The 22,881-nt window shown below is 43.5% G+C and overlaps 1 protein-coding gene across 3 annotated transcripts in view; it reads right to left on the reverse strand.

Moving 5' to 3' along the window:
• The window catches only part of LOC126328451 (box A-binding factor-like), a 219,331-nt gene that overhangs the window by 78,214 nt on the left and 118,236 nt on the right, over positions 1-22,881 (reverse strand). For all 3 annotated transcript variants that reach the window (XM_049996036.1, XM_049996038.1, XM_049996037.1), the window contains exons 6-9: positions 21,893-22,042; positions 16,721-17,297; positions 12,786-12,958; positions 9,506-9,634 (exon numbers count right to left, since the gene is read on the reverse strand). In XM_049996036.1, the coding sequence (XP_049851993.1) occupies positions 9,506-9,634; positions 12,786-12,958; positions 16,721-17,297; positions 21,893-22,042 (1,029 nt within the window). The remainder of the gene's footprint in view (positions 1-9,505; positions 9,635-12,785; positions 12,959-16,720; positions 17,298-21,892; positions 22,043-22,881) is intronic.

Genomic DNA, 22,881 nt, shown 5'->3' on the forward strand with positions numbered 1-22,881 from the left:
ACTGGTCAACTGGATGAGACTAGTAATTCGGCAAATATGGACGTTCAAAGTCAATGTTTTCTCAAAAGAGTACAAGAAAAAATACGTTTGCGTATAAAATGTATTAACCAACGCAAAAAATGTCAGACAGTGGGCTTCAAAAAGGAAATATCATAAAACGGAAATTGGGTATGGAAGGTAATGTAGCAGGTAACGACATTTACTACGATACTGACAATGTAAAATAAAGAACATGTGCCATGTGCAAATTATGCATCAGTGTGTTGACAAACAGTTTGCCAATATCATCTAGATATAAATTTTTCTGCTCTTTTTTCAGTATCTTCCCTGAAATAGTAAAGTCTTGGGAAGTAATTGTATCTATGCTTTCACACTACCCCTTCATTCCCTTTGTTGTGTGATTGGAGTTGCTAGCAGTTACTGCAATCCTTTCAAGCATTTCAATGAATTTTTTATTCCTTGTTTGCCTCTTTCTACATAAACTGAGTGGCACTGCATATAACCACTCGTGCCAGCTTATGAAGAACTTCGCCTGCACGAAGACCACGCCGCCATGTTAAGAGTGGACGCCCCAGGACCCAGGACAATAACACGTTTGTGGACCAGTCACGACCTCTGCTTGCGGGACGCTGCGTGCAAACTGTCATGCTTGGTGTCTAAAAATCATCAAATAAGTTGGGATAAAGTTACAGGTGAATAAAAACTTCAGAATAGACGCTTTCGCCACAAAAATACTACTTCATTGTATTGCGACTGGAAAATGTGGGCGATATCGTTTCTGTTCAAATAATTCCGTGCCTACTGCTTCGAGGACTTAGTGGACAAACTGTTAAGTCCACACCTAGAGTAGGAGATGAGTAGTATAAGTGACTGGGCTGGTAAACAACTCTTTCACTTTCCAAAGCAGTTTAACATATTATTCTACGCACAGTAACTGTTTTAAGGGATCAAACAATTCTTAATGGCTTAACCAGATGATCCTCGTTTTATCACAGTTATCAGATACTGACACCCACGACCAAGCGGATATGTTGTATTAAGCTGGAAAACAACACTTTTTCTTAACTAATCCCGATTATGAATCTTATGAGCTCTCTTCCACCGATATAATTTCCTTCCATTAAATATAATTTTTCGTTAACAGTTCTCGTACTCACGTACATCAAGGAAAATTACCTTTCCTGCACGTATTTCTGTCCATCTAAATATTATCGTTTCATTCTGCCGTACCGACTATTTTCTTTTTTCCATAAGACTGAAATAAAAAGCTAATATTTATTATTCAAATTAAATGAAGCGAAGAAATACATGTCTTTCTGGATTCTAAAACCAACAATATTCGTGAAATTTTTAGACAAGCAGTGGAATTGTGTGAAAAGCTGTAAACAAAATTACTTCTGAAAATCATAGGAATCAGTTGGGGGAGCTAAGCCAGAATAAACTGCCATACTTAACGGATTGCTACGCTGAAACACGCTGCATAGCATTTCCCGTGTACTCTTAGAGATAATAACAACTCCAGACATTTTCTGTCACATATTAAAGTTTGTGAAACTTGCAACAGTTAGAAAGACTGCCACGAATAAATGTAAAGTAACAGGCCGTAGAGATTTCACAGAAATGGTGTATTTGTAACTTAGCAGGTCCTCGGATGTGTGACAAGAAATACCAGTGTTACTGAGATGGCAACATAATGGGCGTTCGGGAGAAGTTAAATCATATGTCGGCACGGGGCGCGAAGGCAGATACCTGCCGCTTGCGGCCATTACGATTCCATTTGATCAGGTGTCGTGCAGCGGCTCGAAGCTTCAGTTTGTCACCGGTTTTACAATGCAGGCTTTCATGGCCGGTATTTAGATCCCCGTCGATTTTATTTATCTAAGGATAACCCCAACACTGGCCGGAGTCGCAGAGCGGTTGCGGCGCTACAGTCTAGAACCGCGCGACCGCTACTGTCACAGGTGCGAATCCTGCCTCGGGCATTGATGTGTGTGATGTCCTTAGGTTAATTAGGTTTAAGTACTTCTAAGTTCCAGGGGACTAATGACCTCAGAAGTTAAGTCCATAGTGCTCAGAGCCATTTGAACCATTTTTTAAATTTTTTTTTAAAATTTTTTTTATAACGTTAGCCTTAGGGGAAGAAAAGTTGAAAACATAGTTTGGACAACGGACCAATACCCATATAACTAAAGTCGTCGAGGTTGTCACCAGTTTCTCTTCCTTGGTTTGCGAACTCCGCACAAGCTCTTCCGAGATACTGTGGAGATACCACCGGTCGTAGAAAGAACAGTTAGCACATAATTCGACTTGAGCATAGATTCAGGAAAGTTACTGTCAATTTTTTTGTTGAATGGCATACAGGGTGATTCTGTAATGATGTACAAACTTTCAAAGACGATGGATTAGGAAAAACGTATCAGTTTGACGTAAGGGATACTGCTCCGGAAACGACCGAGTCGAAAGTTAGAAGCTGAAATCGTTCTGATACCTCTCACAGTGGAATTCATCTACCGGTGCTGTTGTTTGCTAGGATTGTAGGGTGGGCAACTTCCAAAGGTGGTAATAGGGACCAAAACAGGAAAATAATGTCCTGTCAACAGTGGCTCTAAAATGCATACCTTAAGAGCTATGAGCACTTATTCATATTCGCTACTGTGACACACATCTATCTCTTCTACTGTACACGTGCCCAAAACTCTTAAAAATATGCGTTGTGCATCCTATATTGACTGAACATTTTTTTTCTTGTTTTGGTCCCTAGTAAAACCTATGAAAATTACCTAACCTACTTGTACACTCTTAGCAACAACAGCATTGATACGTGTATTCCACTGTCAGGCGTGTCATAACATAGCTTTCGACCCGATCGTTTCCGGACAGAAGTCCTTTACTTTGTATTGATACATTTATCGTTTTCCATAGTCTGTAACGGAATTAAACTGCATGTGCTGCAGTGAACATTGGTAACAAGACAAATATCTGTACAAGATCGGAGCACAAACTGAGATTCCTCTTTCATTATTTGTATGTTTCCGTAATGGTAGCCAGTGTACAAAATACGTTGAAGATGTATGACGAAGACTGCAGTGAATTTAAAATCTAAATTAATTAGCTATATCTTCTGAATATTGGAACACTGAACTGTACTTAATAACAACAAGGCATTACAAATACGTACGATTTTCGACGTCTATTTTATAAGCTTTGAAGTGAAAATTCAGTGAAGTTATCGAATGTGTGCATTTGATGGAAACCTGTAGGAGAATAAAAAAGTTTGGCAGTATTTTGTCTAGTAAAATTGTCTGTACAGTAACAAATTTGCAAGAAGACGTGTTTAGAAAAGTAAGTGACAAATATAACATATAGACACAATTTATGGAGTTATTGTCGGTCTATGTGTTGATACATGCTGTGCTAAGAAGGGAATGAATCGATTTCGTAGGAGTTTTCAATGCTGTAAGCATTAAGTGGGAACAATGAGTCAAAGGGAACAGAATTGCTTTGTATTTGAGACTCATACGGTCTAGATCGAATGTTAATTTTCTATCAAAATTAATAGATGGTCTATCATGTATTACAAATTATGTTCGCGTATTATCACATTCCTGGAGACCGGAAATCTCCTCTGCATGAACCAATATAATTTCCGAAAACAACGATCATGTGAAACACAGCTCGCTCTGTTCGTCCACGAGAGATAGAAAGTAGTACACATAGGCGCTCAGGTAGATGCTGTGTTCCCTGACTTGCGGTTCCGCACAGCCGCCTAATAAACAAAATACCAGCGTATGGAATATCGGACAAATTGTGTGACTGGACTGAAGAGTTTCTGCCAAACAGACCACCTTCATACGTAAAACTGGTCTCGGGATTGCCCCAGGGGGTTGTTACAGGAATACTACTTTTCAATAGATATATTAATGAAATAGTAAATAATGTTGGAAATCAATGAGGTTTCTCGTAGATGATGCTGTTGTAAATAGAGAAGTCGCGACGCTAGAATATTGTAGCGAAATGCAGGAAGACCTGCAGAGGATAGACACTTGGTTCAAGGAGTGGTAAATGACCCTCAACATAAAAAAAGTAACGTATTGCGTATGTACAGACAGAAAAATCGTTTACTGTATGATAACACAACCGCACAACTGCAGAACTATCGCTGGAAGCAGTTACATCCACAAAATATTTAGGAGTGCGTGTACGAAGACATTTGAAATGGAACGATTCAAATGGTTCAAATGGCTCTGAGCACTATGGGACTCAACATCTGTGGTCATAAGTCCCCTAGAACTTAGAACTACTTAAACCTAACTATCCTAAGGACATCACACACATCCATGTCCGAGGCAGGATTCGAACCTGCGACCGCAGCAGTCGCGCGGTTCCTGACTGAGCGCCTAGAACCGCCAGACCACCGCGGCCGGCCATGGAACGACCATGTACAATTAACCGCGGGTAAGCTGCTGCCAGACTGAGATTCACTGGACGAATCCTAAGTATATGTCTACAATGTCGTTGGTTCATAGGACAAGGAATTGTCGTAAAGTAAGTGAATCAGAGTCTGTGTCCGTATGGGTTAAGGGTGCACTGAATTGTGCCAAGATTAAAGTTGTTGGTGATGTGACACATTATTATAGAAACTGAAATAAAGTACCTGTCCGTTCCTTGAGAACAAAGAAAATACCTTCAACACTCTCGTTCGACCAATATTTGAATATTGCTCGTTAGTATGGGATCCGTACCAGTTGGGACAAATAGAGGAAATAGAGAAGATCCTAGGAAGGGCAGCACATTTCGTTACAGGTTTATTTAGTAAGCGCGAAACCGTCACAGAGGTGATCAACCAATACCTGTGGCAGACGCCGCAAGGACGACGTTTGCATAACGGTATGGTCTATTGTTAAAGTTCCGGGAGCGTGCGTTCCTGGAAGAGTCAACCAATATATAACTTCCTCCTAACTATATTTCGCGAAAAGCCGATCAAGATAAAATCAGAGAGATTCGAGTCCACGCAGAGGATTACCAGCACTCGTTCTTTCCGCGAATCATACGCCACTGGAACAGGAAAAGGGGGAATTGATACTACTACACAAAGTACCCTCTGCCACACACCGTAAGGTGGCATGCGGAGTGTAGATATAGAAGTAAGAAACTGCGGCCAACCCTTTGCATCTTGATATTTGAGTAGGTTAGAAGCATAACTCACATGCTCCAAAAACATAAATTTTCGCAAATGACTAAAAACGTGTTTTACATGCGTCGTGCGCATGTCCCATATATTGACATCAGTATGTGCAACAACAATGGCTTTAAATCATAATGCGTATTTCATATTATGTTTGGTTGTTGAGAAATTACAATAATTTAAGGTTATATTATGGATCATGTGAGTTTTGTTAATGAGCTATGGAACATGTGAGTTTTGGCAATCCCCATTTTGGATCTTGTGAGTTTTGGTACTGAGCTGTTTGGACGATGTTGGTTTCGCGGGAACTATCGTGTTGCGACTCGATATGCAACACTTTTTCTCCCATTTCTTGTGTCTCAAATCAGTTTTATTCCAACTACTATATTGAATTATATTCCCCAAAATAACTGAACAGAACAGAAAACACACTCCCCTGGCATCAATATTTACTACTACACAAGAAAATGGCGCCGAGTGTGCTAATCGCTGATTGGTCAACATGAGGTACGGGACAACACTCACAAGATCCCGCTGATCATGAGTCTTTTGAAACTAACCATGAAGTTTAACACAGATTTTCTCAAGTATCTTGTGCCAAATGTGAATCACTGTTTCGTGAATTATGTTCTATGTATAAAGCTATATGAAAATAAGTCGACATCTCAATTTTCATTATTTTGGAGCATGTGAGTTATGACTCTAACCTACACATTTATTTATTAATGCATTTACTTTAAATGGCAAGATTATGCCTTCCACGCCCTCTTTTGCACCTAACCAGACTTTCTCAGCGAGTCTGCATTACAATTTGTGTGACGCATGAGCAACGTATAATATTAATAATAATAACAACAATATGAATAGAATCGAATATATGGAATTTGAGAAATGTTAGTCTTATGAACATTAAGTAATTTCCTCATCACAGTGTTGTCGAATGTGAGCAGGAACGACTGACAACGTATAGGAAGAATGTAAGAGGATAAGTTGACTGGTTAGAGAAGAGCGAGAAATAATAAGGTAAGATTAAGAGTTGAGATAGAAGGAAGAAAACAGAAATAGAAAGGAGTGAGAAAAGAAAAGAAAGGGGTGGTGAGCCGGTGAGAAAAGATAAAGTATTTATCTCCTCTTCAATACAGAATTGTTTTGGATTAGCGCAGGTAACGTGACCATTTGTTCCATTACATATAGGCGCTGTATTTTTTCGACACGCCACGCAAATGAATGCGAACCATTTATTTACAAAACATCATCGGTTATGTGGCCTCATTCCTTTTGGACACAAAAACTTTTTTCTGTTGCTCCCTTTACATAGCTTTTCTCCTTACTTGAGTAATTAAGGATGCTGAATTGTGCTTAATGATGTAACTGACTGAACTGGATTGTAAAGGAAATTTAACTCATGTTGATTTGCGAGTTTATTATGATAAATGAATATTATCTGTCCCCGTCGCCGCTGTTTAGACGTGAAGCATCAAATAATTTGGTTTTGGGTTTGATATCTCGTGTCTGGATTTAGATTTGCTCTTGTTTTGAAACAGAATTTAATAGGAAAATGTGATATATTATTATATGAGCATCTGTAAAAATAATAATAATAATAATTCCGAATTGATCTCACGAAGCGGAGGACACTTAGTTAACGTCTCGTTCTCAGTACCGATTCTACGCCGTGGGGAGGTAACGAAGAACGGAAATACAATTCGCGGCTGATCGCGAGCGATGCTCTTAAGTCTCTTGCTCCATAAATGGACACGGCACGTGACGCGCAAACAACCACTCATCGCCTGCGTCATACGGAAACGTCGATGCGGCTTGAGGAGAGCTTAAGTGACAATCGTGATTAATGCGCTGTCGTCAGAGTTCTTGACGACGAAGATCGACTTAGGCATTTGTTTCGACCGCCCAGGAGGCATCGTGGTCTCGATAAGAACTTCCTGATTTTTGAGTGGGAAAGAGGTCGTGATAAAGTGCCAGTATAGACTGTGGAGCAGCGAGCACTTCGATGAAATTTTGAACGACTTCGTGATCGAATTTATTCAGTTTCGTAGTTTTTCAATTTTATAGACACATGCATGTATGGAAACTTCTTGGTGAAGTTCGTGTAAGAGATGCACAGTACATCGACAGCACTCTGAGCGCTCTATTTATTCACCACCATCACTCTCCCGTCAGAATTACGATTTCATTTTTAATCCGGTCTTCCAAATGGATAAATAATATCCAGCTAAAAGTTGCTGATCTGCAGTGGAATTACATGGGGAGAAGAGGGAGGGACTGAGTGGTGCGCATCCACACTTTTATCCCACGAAATTATCTTATCCTCAGAAACTTGTCATTGTTTCAGCGCATTCTGCTTCCGGCAAGCGATACTTTTGCCCAGAAAAACAATAATCACAGGACATTGCTTCAAAGATGATTCATATAGAAACTTAGCAATAACACTCGTTTATATAAAGTATACTACTGTAACCGAAGTATGTATGAATCTAAACTGCACTTGAAGGACGTCGCATGCGTCGCTTGTAGTAGAATCAGACAAAATATGGTGGTTGACATCCATCATTTTGATTTGCAGCTCCTTGTGTTGGACATATTTGCAGTTAAAATTGTTGGATATGAGGTCCGAAAGTTATGCAAAACACCGTTTCTTTTTCAGTATCCAAACATGTTTCGGCTGCACTGTGCCATCATCAGTGGGTTTTCGTTTTTATTTATTCTGTAACGTGAACATTTTTGTTAAATGATTATAAAATTATGTGCTTCCTTTAGTTCAAACAATAGACCTGTGGTATCGATTGGTATCGGTAGCTACGATGCCTGAACGTAGGTGCGCTCTGCTAGGTTGGCACTACGACGCCGACACCGACGGCACCGCCCTCTAGCCGGCGCTGTGCAGCTCTACGAGCGCCGCTCCAGATTCTGCCCAGTCGTTTCCGAGGAGACGACCAAGCAACATTGTTTCTACTTCATAGTGGGCTACTCACTACAGATTTTGCCTGTGTAACTTCCTGTGAGACATACGGCTTCGCACCTATATGCTCCTCAGTTCAAAGTTATTTAACTTCACACTGCAGTAACTTCGACTCTACCTCATATGATCCTCCTAGCCCTTCAGTTTACAGGAGCAGACCCACGCGCCTCCTTCCAGGCGGGATACAAAAGATCGTTTCGTTTTGTAAATAGCTTTACATGTGGTGTGCATGAATTTTCTGGATCACTTGTGTATTAATTACTACAAGTAGCTTGACATCTGCAACCAAACGATGTTGATGAGAAAGTTTTCTGCTGTGAGGCAACCTGTCTTCTAGAATGCAATTTAGTTTGTCGCGATGATTTCGCGCCTATATTCGTTTTTACTTTCGTTTCCGTGTGGCAAGCACTTCCATTCTCCGCGTAATGCTGAGGTGTGTAATGCACACGTAACAATAACAAGTATTTTCCAAAAATAACGTGGTAAAACACTTTTCACTTCACCAAAACACAGTGTGATTGTGGTTTGGTGTGTATCCCAGCCCAGTTAGTGTTCATTTGAGAGTTGGGCACCAAATTTGAATTTTGTTTGCATTTTATCTTTGTGTGTGTGTGTGTGTGTGTGTGTGTGTGTGTGTGTGTGTGTGTTCTGTGCGCTTCTTAGCTGTGTGTGTTGTCTTTTATATAGTATTGCTTTTGTGTGTAAATGGTGGGTCTTTGCAGATTTTAGTGTATCTTTTTTTCGTATGTGTGTGTGTGTGTGTGTGTGTGTGTGTGTGTGTGTGTGTGTGTGTGTGTGTGTAAACTTTCTGTTTATGCTGTTTTTATTTGTAAAGTTCCTTTAAAGTGTTAAATAGTGTGCGCTGCAGAGTGAAGTGTATTCGTTTCAGACCTGTTTTCCCTCTGCTATTGCCTTCTGTATATGGAAGTTCTCCTCAGCGGTCAGTTTGCTGTATAGGCTGTGGCTGCGTTTTAGTATTCATAAGTCTTTTTCTGTTGTGATTGGGTAGTGATTGTGGGCTCTGACTGTACTCCAGAGTTAATTGAGACTTGTTTCCCAGATACATGTAACAGATAACTGGCAAGGAGAGTGCTTAATTCAACAGTAACCTGGACTTCGCAAAATTAAATAGAATCCAACTTGAAAAGATCTGAACTACAGAAATGACGAAACTGCAAAACAGAACAGGGAGTTTAGGGTGTTGTGGATGTACAGTAAAATAAGGATTGTCAATAAGCGGGAAACACCTTAAGACACGAAAGAAAATCAGAAAGAGCGTCATTTAGGAATCATTTATAGACGCTGAATTTCGACCAACGAAGCCAACGCGCTGCGGTACTCACGTTGTGCAGCTTGAAGTAGAGGCCGCAGGCGTTGCAGACGGGCTCCCCGTTGTTGTTGCGCCGCCACAGCGTGGTCGTCGTGGTGTTGCAGTTGGCGCACGACACGCCGCACCGCCGGTTGCCGGGTTGCTGCGGCACGCCAAACACACACTCTGTCAGGCACGGCGTAGGTAACGAGCACAAATGCAAAAGCAGCCACTGCCGAGACGACACCAGTACCACATACACTGGAGCAAAACATTGTGACCAGTGCCCACTGCGAAACTGAATGTCGCGTAGCGTACTGACATTATGGGCACCTTACGTGGTAAGGAAAGTATTTCGATGGAGCAGAGATGAATTGGGAATCAGTCTAGGGAAGATGGGAGCTGCAAAAGGGGAAATTCGCTCACGTAAGCGACATTGACAAAGGGCAGATTGTTATGGCCCTGCTCCTGGGAACGAGGGTATCTGAAACGGCGGAGCTGGTCGGCTGTTAGTTTGATACTGTCGTGAGCTTCTATGGAAAGTGGGTTGAAGGACGGTGAAAAGGCAAAAATAACGATCGTGTGAAACCTAGCTTGCTCCGTTCATCCGCGAGACCCAGAAAGCAGTAGATACAAGCGCTGAGGCAGATGCCGTGTTCCATGACTTCCGGAAGGCATTCGATATAATTTCGAGCAGGCAAGGAGTTGGACGTCCACGCCTCATCACATAAAGTGGAGGCCGGAGGCTTGCCTACTCTGTATTGCAGGACAGGCCTCCATCTGTGACAGATCCGATAATAGAGTACAATGTTCAGCGCTCTCTGTTGAACATTATGGTGGAGAATAGTCCGCAGGGCGGGAGTAGCCGAGTGGTCTAAGGCGCTACAGTCATAGACTATGCAGCTGGTTCCGGAGGACGTTCGAGTCCTCCCTCTGGCATGGGTGTGTGTTTGTCCTTAGGATAATTTAGGTTAAGTATTGTGTAAACCTAGGGACTGATGACCTTAGCAGTTAAGCTCCATAGAATTTCACACACATCTGAACACTTTTGAGAATACTCCGCACTAAGGAAGCCCCACATTAGCAGCGTGCTGAATTAATGTGAGAAGGTTTCAAATTATCAAAATACCTGATTATTCTATCTGGTTATTTTTTGCAGTGGGAGTTCTGGAACACACTTGGGAGCAGTGTGAACAACTATTCCCTGACCAGTCATCTCTATCCCACTGCACTGTTCAATGCAACAATCAGCAGCGTTGGCAGCAAATGACGAGTGTGACGGTCAGAGACAATGGTAACATACAAGTTGTGGATAAGAAAAAAATGGCAAGAGTGCTTCAACGCAATCCATCCTGCAAGAACGCCAGAGTTTCCAATGGAAATAACAACTGGTAACAGGGTGACACTCCCAGAGCAGAGAAAAGAAGAATGCGCAAGTGTTCATCACTAATATACGGGTAACAAGATCCTCAGCTGGTTGCAAGAAATATAGAAGAATCTGTTGAAGAAAATGCAGGAGAAGAAGCTCCTATGTCTTGTAAATAATAACTCGTTCATCGAAACATTATACTCGTACGTACGAGAGGCGTGCAAAAAGTAAATTTTTCCTGAAAGCAGCTTGGTTTTATTCAGGTTTCCAATACTCCGTACTATTCCCAACTCTCTTGGCTTCAAAATCATATTTCTCTACATAATCTTCGGTCAATGCGACGGCCTTACGCTGCCTTACTTGGAGGGCCTATATGCCTCTACTACTCGAATTAGGAATAAACGTGTTGTTGCATCAATAAAATCCTCATCATCCACGTATTTTTCTCGCGGAGTTCATCCTACGTTGGGCCAAGCAGATGGAAGTCGGGAGGTGCGAGATCCGGACCGTAGGGTGGATCAGGAACAATATCCAGATAGTTTTGTGCGCTCTTCTCGGGTGCGCAGACTTGTGTGAGGCCTTAGGTTGGAAATGGAGAATTTCGTTTGCATTTTTGACGCAACGAACACTCTCAAGTCGTTTCTTCATTTTCTTGAGGATAAGAGAACACACTTCAGAGCTGACCTTTACACCATGCTGGAGGAAATCAGATTAACCCTTCCAGAGTCTCAAAAGACGGTCACCATGACTTTACTTGCTGAAGGTGCGGCTTTGAACGTCTTCTTTCGAGGACGCCTCTCCATGGACTGCCGCTTTTGTTTCCGATTAGAAGTGTGGAACCCATGTTGCATCGCCTGTTAGGCGGCGAGGAACACGTTCGACACACACCTCTGAGTACCCCGGCAGGTGGACAAGTGTGTCATCACTACTAACAGAGACCCCAGTTGAGCAGAGAGGCCTTGATTGTGAGACGTTTATCACATAGAATGAGAGTGTCCGCACTTTCCAACGTTGTAGGAATAACAACTGAGTGGGGCCGGCGAGCATCAGGGAGATCAGACAGATTTGCGGGACAATGTCGCTATGATGACACATGCCTCTCCCAATGACTTACCGTACTTTTGGTCACAGCTAGGTCTGCGTAGACATTCTACAAGTTCCTGTGCATACCTGCAATGCTCTGGTTGTCTGCGAAACTCAATGACGGCTCTCCGCTTAGAGTGGACTTGCGTTACAGATACTATTTTGAACGGTACGCGTGGCGCCGCCGCCAATCGGAGCTTCATGAAACTAAAGGGACTGAAGCAGGAATATTCCACGATGCCACACCACAAATTTCGCTTTTTTCAACAGAAATTGGCCGAAAAAATGTATTGCATTACTTATTGAACGCCCCTCTTAAATTAGTAAAGAGTTCATGCACCTCAGTTCCTTTGAACGCCAGAGTGTTTATCTGGGCATTGACGCATTGCAAATGGTTTGGAATTGCCCTACTTCTATCTGTTACCCTAACCACCAAGCATGCCATATGAAGAATTAACAATTTAACTGTTTCGCGTATGCCGTGTATTTTCAAATGTGGAAGCCAAATTCTATGACGGAAAATAATCCTACGGCAGATTGCGTGCTAGGTCATGAATCTTTGTCCTTGTAGTCTCGACATTGACTCACTTAGCCACCCAGCCAGACTACAAGTATTTACGACTCTGTTCTCACAGACATGTCAGTAGCTGGGACTTGTTCCTCTTTACGCTTACATGCCTACAATACAGGACTATATCATAATGGAGCCTTGTGTACATGTTGTGGTGTACGCCTGAGCTATGCCTTGACAGACAGTATGTGTATCTGTTTTAGAAAAACAGTAATTAATCGTGATACATCTTTGGCTGTTGTTGGCTCAGGAATGAGTGTCATTCGTTACTTGGAGGTGCACGTAACGTACCGAGCTGCTTTTCTTCTGCTGGGAGCGCACGGGCGGCCGGTTGACGCCGTTGATCTTCTGGTAGAGGCCGCACGCGTTGCAGAGGTAGTGGCCCGTGCCGTCGCGCCGCCACAGCGGCGTCACGCTCGAGCCGCAGTTGACGCACTCCTTGATGTCGCCCGCCGCCGCCAGACCTGCGACAACACCCGCTCTTACCGGCCTGACAAAGAGTCGCGCTGCACTCACTGACCAGTCCAGTACAGGCACTGACAAAGCCATTTCTTTGCAGAAACATAATTAGGTATATGCACTCGCATTCTGGCTAATTGAACAGAAGGAAGACGAAGTAAATATTCCAGAATCCGAATCGAGAACAGCTGCCAACATGAGTAATGTAGAAGTAAATATCCTCGGAGTAGTGAAGCAACTTAAAACACTTAATAAAAGCAAGTCTTCTGGTCCAGACCGTATACCAACTAGGTTCCTTTCGGAGTACGCTCATGCATTAGCTCCATACATATACAACCGTTCGCTCGACGAAAGATCCGTGCCCAAAGATTGAAAAGTTGCACAGGTCACACCAATATTCAAGAAAGATAGTAGGAGTAATCCACTTAATTACAGGGCCATATCAGTAACGTCGATATGCAGCAGGATTTTAGAACATATATTATGTTCGAACATTATGAATTACCTCGAAGAATACGGTCTATTGACACACAGTCAACATGAGTTTAGAAAACATCTTTCCTGTGAAACACAACTAGCTCTCTGTTCACATGAAGTGTTGAGTGCTATTGACAAGAGATTTCAGATCGATTCCGTATTCCTCGATTTCCGGAAGGCTTTTGACACTGTACCACACTAGCGGCTCGTAGTGGAATTGCGTGCTTATGGAATATCGTCTCGGTTATGTGACTAGATTTGTGATTTCCTGTTAGAGAGGTCGCAGTTCATAGTAACTGACGGAAAGTCAACGAGTAAAACAGGACTGATTTCTGGCGTTCCCCAAGATAGTGTTGTAGGCCCTCTGCTGTTACTTATCTATATAAACGATTTTGGAGGCAATCTGAGTAGCAGTCTTCGGTTGTTTGCAGATGATGCTGTCGTTTGTCGACTAATAAAGTCATCAGAAGATCAAAACAAACTCCAGAACGATTTAGAAAAGATATCTGAATGGTACAAAAACGACAATTGACCCTAAATAACGAAAAGTGTGAGGTCATCCACATAAGTGCTAAAAGGAACTTGTTAAACTTCGGTTACACGATAAATCAGTCTACTGTAAAGGCCGTACATTCAACTAAATACCTAGGTATTACAATTACGGACAACATAAATTGGAAGGAACATATAGAAAATGTTGTGGGGAAGGCTAACCAAAGACTGCGTTTTATTGGCAGAACACTTGGAAAATGTAACAAATCTACTAAGGAGACTGCCTACACTACGCTTGTCCGTCCTCTTTTACGATATTGCTGCGCGGTGTGGGATCATTACCAGACAGGACTGACGGAGTACATCAAAAAAGTTCAAAGAATGGCAGCTCGTCTGGTATTATCGCGAAATGTGGAAGAGAGTGTCACAGAAATGACACAGGGTTTGTGCTGGACGTCATTAAAAGAAAGGCGTTTTTCGTTGCGACAATATCTTCTCACGAAATTCCAATCACCAACTTTCTCCTCCGAATGCGAAAATATTTTGTTGGCACCGACCTATATAGGGACGAACGATCAACACGATGAAATAAGGGAGATCATACCTCGTACGGAAAGATATAGATGTTCATTTTTTCCGCGCGCTATACGAGGTTGGAATAATAGAGAATTGTGAAGGTGGTTCGATGAACCCTCTGCCAGGCACTTGAATGTGGTCAGCAGAGTATCCATGTAGATGTAGACGTAGAAGGTCAAATGCTTCGTCGACGTGGGATACATTAGGGCATACATCAATTAAAGTATAAGAAAGGGAGCAGTCACAGCATTTTAGAGAAATCACCCGGGCAACGGGCAACCGCGTGACTGTGTAGTGTGGGGCTTTAATACCAGATTCAGAACGCGGCAGAAGCTGTGTAGTGTGTTGTGTGTAGCCGCAAGACTATTAGGCATGAGAGACGAGAAGTCAAGAGTTGGGTGTCACTTTGGCAAGAGCTCCGTAGTCGCAATATTTCGTGTGAAATACTCGGCCATAACGTCGTAACGTTATTTAAGCAACTAAACGACTGATGGGACTACTGATAATGATTACACTGAATTATTAATAAGTGATACTGGATCCGTAGAATTCGCGTGTGGCATCAGACCGTCGCGGACAGTAGTCTCGTAGAAACGAATCGAAATTTTAGTAGAGTCATTGGGAATGAGGTGTTAACCAAAGTTTTTAAAAAATGGTCCAAATGGCCCCTAAGCACTATGGGAATTAACATCTGAGGTCATCAGTCCCCTGGATTTAGAACTACTTAAACCTAACTAACCTAAGGACATCACACACATCCATGCCCGAGGCAGGATTCGAACCTGCGACCGTAGCAGCAGAGCGGTTCCACACTGAAGCGCTTAGAATCGCTCGGCCACAGCGGCCGGTAAAGTTTTTAGAAAGTGCAGTTAGTCATTGGAAGTCGCAAGGCCGTATCCTCTGTACAAATGATGGTAGAACTTTTGCATGAAATGTAAGTTCTACAACTCCATCTACATGGATACTCTGCAAATCACATTTAAGTGCCTGGCAGAGGGTTCATCGAACCACCTTCACATTTTTCTATTATTTCAATCCCGTATAGCGCGCGGAAAGAATGAACACCTATATCTTTCCGTGCAAGCTCTGATTTCCCTTATTTTATCTTTGTGACCGTTACTCCCTATGTAAGTCGGTGTCAACAAAATATTTTCGCATTCGGAGGAGAAATTTGGTGATTAGAATTTCGTGAGAAGATCCCGTCGCAACGAAAAACGTCTTTTTTTAAAAAATAATGTCCATCCCAAATCCTGTATCATTTCTGTGACACTCTCTCCCATAGCCGGCCGATGTGGACGAGTGGTTCTGGGCGCTACAGTCTGGAACCGCGCAACCGCTACGGTCGCAGGTTCGAATCCTGCCTCAGGCATGGATGTGTGTGATGCCCTTAGGTTAGTTAGGTTTAAGTAATTCTAAGTTCTAGGGGACTAATGGCCTCAGAAGTTAAGTACCATAGTGCTCAGAGCCATCTGAACCATTTTTTTCTCTCCCATATTTCGCGACAACACAAAACGAGCTGCCTTTCTTTGAACTTTTTCGATGTACTCAGTCAGTCCTGTCTGGTAAGAATCCCACACCGCGCAACAGTATTCTAAAAGAGTACCGACAAGCATAGTGTTGGCAGTCTCCTTAGTAGATCTTACTCGTAAGACTATAAAGCTTTTACTTTCGAAGGTCCATCCAAATTTTGAAGGACATTTCTTTTAAATGAAAACACAAGGAATCGTAGGGACTCCCGTCGGAGGTTCGAGTCCTTCCTCGGGCATGGGTGTGTGTGTATCTCCTTAGGATAATTTAGGTTCAGTAGTGTGTAAGCTTAGGGACTGATGAGCTTAGCAGTTAAGTCCTATAACATCTCACACACATTTGAACAATCTTGGGGTACTTTTTACAGTTACACTTGTGGACAGTAAAATTCCTGAAATGGTCTGGCCTGCACAGTGCAACACAATTCGAAAGGAATAGAACGTCGATTAACTCCATATCTGCAGCTTGGTTTGGTTCTTGAGGAAGCATGATCTGCTGTTTTTCAAAAGACATTTACAAACGTCATTAAAAAATGTCTCCTGTAGAGCTGGGCACCCCATGTTAATGTGTACTGACACCCCATATTAGAGTCGACTGATAGCTGTCCGGATATTTTTGTTCAGAAAACTATTTTGGCAATCGATCAATTTCCACGGCCTGGGCTGAAGTAAGTATAAAGAGGAAGGTGCGGGTACCTTGGTCGATGCTGGCGTCTCCGATGTCCATGAAGGCGAGCGTGGTGGCGGTGGAGCCGGCGCCGCCGTTGGGCGTGTAGGGCACGTAGTTGAGCTGGACGCCGGCGTCGGCGGCGCCGTAGGCGGCGGAGGCGGCGGAGGCGGTGCCGGTGGCGCCGCTCATGTAGTCGCCGGCCGTGGTCCAGAGGAAGGCGGCGGGCTCCTTGCTGGAGGAGGGTATCTGGTAGGAGGCGCCGCCCGCGCCGTACAGCGTCGCGATCTGCGGCGAGCTGGGCTGCGGCGGCGGCGCTGCCGGCTCGTAGCCGTAGATCATGGTCTGCGGCGCCGAGCCCGGCGGCGACGGCGAGCTCTTGATCACCACCGACGACGAAGAGCTCAGCGTCGGGTCCGACTTGAGGAAGATGGTCTCGCCGCCCACCACGCCCATCACCTTGCCCGCCGGCTGGTACAGCGGCGACGCGCGGTGCACCACCTGGTGCGACTGCGAGTGCGCCTGCGACGTCACCTGCTGGTGGTAGTGGTACGTGGACGAGGACGAGCTCGCCGGCGGCGGGTACGGGTCGGTGGCGAACGTCACCTGCCAAAGGCCCAACACACGGCGTCACCTCAGGGCGGACGGCAAGCTCCACCACCAGCTTCCGTTCTCAATAGGGTAAACGAGAGGCGAAACAACCAGATAAACAGAAGTTTAAACCAGTACTTTCAGTTCTCACATCCGTATGCGCAACATGTCTTAACAATACCTGCAACGGGTGCTGGGAGCGAGCTCCGTCTTCCAGAAACATGACACTGCATGGTAGACAGCATATAAAACAAAAATGCTGCGAGTAGGATTCGAGCTCTGAGTGTTTCGTATAAACTTAATTTTTTATAATGACAGTTCATCCATTCTGGGAATTGAGAATCTCGAAGATTTTTGCCTGTTATCGACGTTGACAAGGGTAAGATATGGGTCCAAGGTGTGCTGGCGTACGTCTTCGCCAGCACGCCGGTTGGCACTAGGAAACATTGTGTAGCAAACGCTGAACTAGGCGCGCCTACGACAAGAGAAGACCAAGACAAGACCCCAGGCTACGGGCTGATGACGCCCCCTGGACAGCCAGCATGTAGGTCGCCGCCGCCGACCGAGCTGTCTCAATCGCTCAATCTCCCACCTCCGTACCTCAGTACGTCGCATCAGGACTCATTTCGCATTGCACCTCAATACGTCGCACAGTGCTCTGGTCTTCCACAGGGATAGTCGTGGTCTCGCGCCTTATGTAGCTGTGAGGGAACGTTAGTGAAGCCGAGCGGTCTGAGGCGCTGCAGCCATGGACTGTGCGGCTCGTCCCACGCGGAGGTTCGAGTCCTCCCTTGGGCATGGGTGTGTGTGTTTGTCCTTAGGATAAATTAGGGACTGATGACCTTAGAAGTTAAGTCACGTAAGATTTCACATACATTGTTGAACTTAGTCATTGTACATAGTTGCGACATGGACAGGCACAAGATTGAAGAGTTAGTACATGTATTTGATTACTGTTAACCAGAGAACTTCAGATTGGACATCACTGAAGGCAAGTAATTGGCTCCTGTAATAAAGTGTATTTTAACCACATGTGCATTCTGTGCTGTGAGAGAAAACCGGCCACCCACCTATCACAACACCCTCTCCTCATCCAGCAAGTACTCACAAAACATTACAGGAGGGCACAGCCACAACACAGAAATTTCAAGACTTTCGAGGATATTTTAATTTTGAGTTTGAAAACAGATAACAAACGACAAAAGAAATATTTTCCTGTAATATAATCACACATTAAGACTTTTTGGATTCTTGCCTTTACTTGTGCCGTCCAAATTTGTTACTTGTGATAATACATGCTTCTAGGTCAACGCTAAGTACCCTATAGCTTTTTATGAGTGAGTTTGCGAAGAATAAATTATGTGACAGAAATGAGCTTTGTCTTTTAACTGCACTGACTTTGGAGCTTCAATTTGCTACACCGCTAAGGGATCGTAGATTTTTAGTATGTGACGTAAATTTAAACTTGATATGTCTATCGAATCTTGAGAAAAGCGTTTTTAAGAGTCGGACAGACAGACAGACGGACAAGAAAGTGATTCCATACGGGTTCCCGTACCACCGATTTAGGTACGGAACATTAAAAATGTGTCAGTGTTTATACGAAAGGGAGTTGATACACGAAGGTAATAATAACATGATTTTATAGTATCGAAACTGAAATTTTCTTTCTAAAACTTAAATAACCCCGTGAAAAGTGCTAAGGCAACGAGAAGAAAGGGAAGTAGAGAAGTAACACCCAGAAGGAGAAGAAAATATATGGAGTCTCAAAAATATGTCGTATTATTCATGCTATGTATTTCTTCCTTACTAAACCGGATGATGGTGCATGGGCCATGGGCGATGAAAATTTGATTTTCAATGTTTTATACAACTATTGATAGTATGTAGAACACTGTCATAATCTACTGATTAAGACGTATAATCATATATTAAAGTTTTAACACAGTAGGAAATATTACAGTTAAAAATTCGCGACACGAAAATTACCAACAGTATTTAATTCCATTTGAGACTGAGAGCACTTAATGATTGCCAACAAAGCTTGCACATAAATCCATACATCCATGAAACTTTTTCTCGCTGATCCCCCACCCCCCACAAAAGCAAACAAAATTATCGTTTACTACATTTTCACTGTTCATTCAGTAAAAATTTCTACTAACTCTAGTTGTAAGACATTTCGGGATAGTATCCACGTACGCCATTGAATGTGCCTGCAAAATTGTATCAATGTACGACACACAGTTCAGGAGAAACGACGTCATAAGCACTGAGATGCATGAAAATCTAGCTTTTGGTTAAAATTTCGGGCTGAGGCACTAGACCAGAGTCAACCGAAACTTTGTTCGCCTCACGCGGTGGTCCCAGGTCTGGGCGTGAGTGCCGAAGCGCTCAGAGTAACTGCAGATTCCTCCCCCCCCCCCCCCCCCTCCTGCGCCGTGGCAAACTGGTACAAACTCTCGACATGCGAACAGACGCAGACTGCTTGACAGATTTTCGCACTCAATTCGCAACTAATCAAAACTTATTTAGTTTCATAATCTAAAAAGGGTCTTTCACACAAACGTCATTATGGAGACTTGGAAACTCTACTTGAGGAAAGCACTGTAGACATCCTTTGAAGTTTTGAGTTAAAAAGATTTGGCGTTAAAACTGGAGTTTCCTTGCAGGTCAGTCAGTCAGTTACATCTGCACATGCGCAGAGGCACTTTTCAACTGAAACGGCAAACGGTCTCGAAAAAAGCTCAGAAGCAGATGTAAGACTGATAGTGTTCTAAAAACCGTTATAAAACTACCCTTGAAATTCTTTGAAGGGCACCATGAATTCTTCAGAGCTCACGTTTTCTTTCATGTCAGTGAGCTTAGGGAACTGGACATTCTTTGTCAGAATGTGTCCATTCTATAATGCCATTTCATTTTTAAATGCCTCCCCATCAATTTAAAAAGAAGTTACCTTACAATCTCTTACTACTGATAGGTAGTGAGCTGTCAAGTCCTCTTAAAATGCGAAGTCTGCATTCCACTGTGGATGTTCCAATTTTTGTTCCTGCACTACTTTTCCCTTCATAAATTCGAAAATAGCGAGTTTGAAATCGGTAAATCTTCGCAGGAACACCCCTTGACTTAACCAACGTACTTTCTGTTCAGTTCCATTGAATGCAGTTGCAACTCACAATGGAATAATGCGTGAGACTTCAGAAACTTTATTATTCGTACCACTAATTCCTTCGCGTGCTCCAGGCCTGCAAATTTATCACAAAGTGCTACTTGATGAGCAGAATAGTGAATCCTGTCTGGCATTCGTTGTAATTTTTTGCTCTTTTATTGTCAACTAGATCGTAAAATTCTTCCAGAATGGTAATGTAATGTCGTTTCATATCAAATATGCAGTGCCTGTTGCTTATGCGAATTGACAATTGTCATCCGTCTCTTCTCTCATGCCTATTGATTTTAAAGGATTGTGACGACAGATCGCTAGACCAACTGCTTTTGTGCAGCCAGTCACTGGATCTGTGAATGTCCTTCATACCACGAACAAACAGCGCAGGTTAAATAACTCTTGCAGCGTGATTCTGCCTCAATCAATGTTCTGTGCCGACCGAAAAGCGGCGCACCAAAATGCTAAATCAAATGTTAAAAATGCGTGTCAATCCCTAAGGGACCAAACTGCTGAGGTCATCTATCCCTGGACTGTCACACTATTTAAACTAACCTGAATAATGCTAAGAACAATACAAACACACGTGCCCGGGGGAGGACTCGAACCATCCGGCGGGAGGGGCCGCGCAATCCGTCACACGGCGCCTCTAACCGCGCGGCCACTCCGCTCGGTTCCGTGTACTTCCGAGCAAGGCCGAGTGACAGCACGGGCCTTGGCCTGTAAGCAGCCCACGCACGTTGCACGCGTGAAGTTTGGTACACCGCGGCCGGCCTTGCCCTAGACGGTCCACTCGGGCCTTATCGACCGTCGTCTCATACTCCGCCAATGGCGGGGCAGGTGGTCATCACATTGCTCTGCCGGTCGTTGTCGGGTTTCCCGATCTTGACGCCGCTTATAATCGATGGAGTAGCTCCCCACTTGGTTTCACGAGACTGACTGCAACCTATACCAGTCCTTCAACTAATAAAAAATTCCTGGCGTTACCAGGAATCGAATCCGAGTTCTCTGTATGGCAGGCCGGTGACCATTCCGCAGCAGATGCGGACAGGTTTTGCTTAAAACGGAGCGCAAATTACTTGGAAGACACCCATACAGTGATTGATAATAACGGCACTTCACTTCCATCAGACTTCAAACTTAGTTTCAAATCTTTTCTAATTTTTATCGCCTTGGTGCTTAGTGCCAGATATTCAACACATTATGTCATTTGAAAAGTAATCAGAAGTCTGGAGCAGTTTTATACATGGGAGTTGGATTCTTCAAAAAACAAGGGTGCGGGGTTTAGTAAAACGTATAACCTGTCGAAATCTGCAAATACAATTATCAATAGTTTTGAACGGATCACTGAATTGTTTTTCTAAGGGCGGAAAAGTTGTGTAAACATAATGTTAGGTGAGTAGTGTTAAAGTTGAGAGTAGACGGCAGAGGGCAGGCAGACGGCACGGACCTGGTAGGTGCCGGGGTGTGAGCCCAGCTGCACGGTCTGCAGGGTGGTGTAGGTGCCGTCGCCAGACAGCGCGCCGCCCCCGCCGCCGCCTCCGTCTGTCGGCGACAGCGGCGCCGTCTTCAGCTGCAGCAGCTCCGTCGTCTCCACCACCTGCAACAGAATCAGAGCTACTCAGGCCGCACTAGCTACAAAAGTGTATCTGGAAATAATTAAAAGTCTACAAGAAAATAATTGAAGCAGAAAAAACTGACACTTGAAAATCCGTAAGGTGGAATGAGTATATAGAGGGTCTATACAAGGGCGATGTACTTGAGGACAATATTATGGAAAGGGAAGAGGATGTAGATGAAGATGAAATGGGAGATATGATACTGCGTGAAGAGTTCGACAGAGCACTGAAAGACCTAAGTCGAAACAAGGCCGGGAGTAGACAACATTCCAAAAGAACTACTGACGGCCTTGGGAGAGCCAGTCCTGACAAAACTCTACCATCTGGTGAGCAAGATGTATGAGACAGGCGAAATACCCTCAGATTTCAAGAAGAATATAATAACTCAAATCCCAAAGAAAGCAGGTGTTGACAGATGTGAAAATTACCGGACGATCAGTTTAATAAGTCACAGCTGCAAAATACTAAAGCGAATTCTTTACAGACGAATGGAAAAACTGGCAGAAGCCGACCTAGCGGAAGACCAGTTTGGATTCCGTAGAAATATTGGAACACGCGAGGCAATACTGACCCTATGACTTATCTTAGAAGCTAGATTAAGGAAAGGCAAACCTACGTTTCTAGCATTTGTAGACTTAGAGAGAGCTTTTGACAATGTTGACTAGAATACTCTCTTTCAAATTCTGAAGGTGGCAGGGGTAAAATACAGGGAGCGAAAGGCTATTTACAATTTGTATAGAAATCAAATGGCAGTTATAAGAGTTGAGAGGCATGAAATGGAAGCAATGGTTTGGAAGGGAGTGAGACAGGGTTGTAGTCT

The sequence above is a fragment of the Schistocerca gregaria genome, chromosome 2 (genome assembly GCF_023897955.1).
Source record: "Schistocerca gregaria isolate iqSchGreg1 chromosome 2, iqSchGreg1.2, whole genome shotgun sequence".
NCBI classification, from domain to species: Eukaryota; Metazoa; Arthropoda; class Insecta; order Orthoptera; family Acrididae; genus Schistocerca; species Schistocerca gregaria.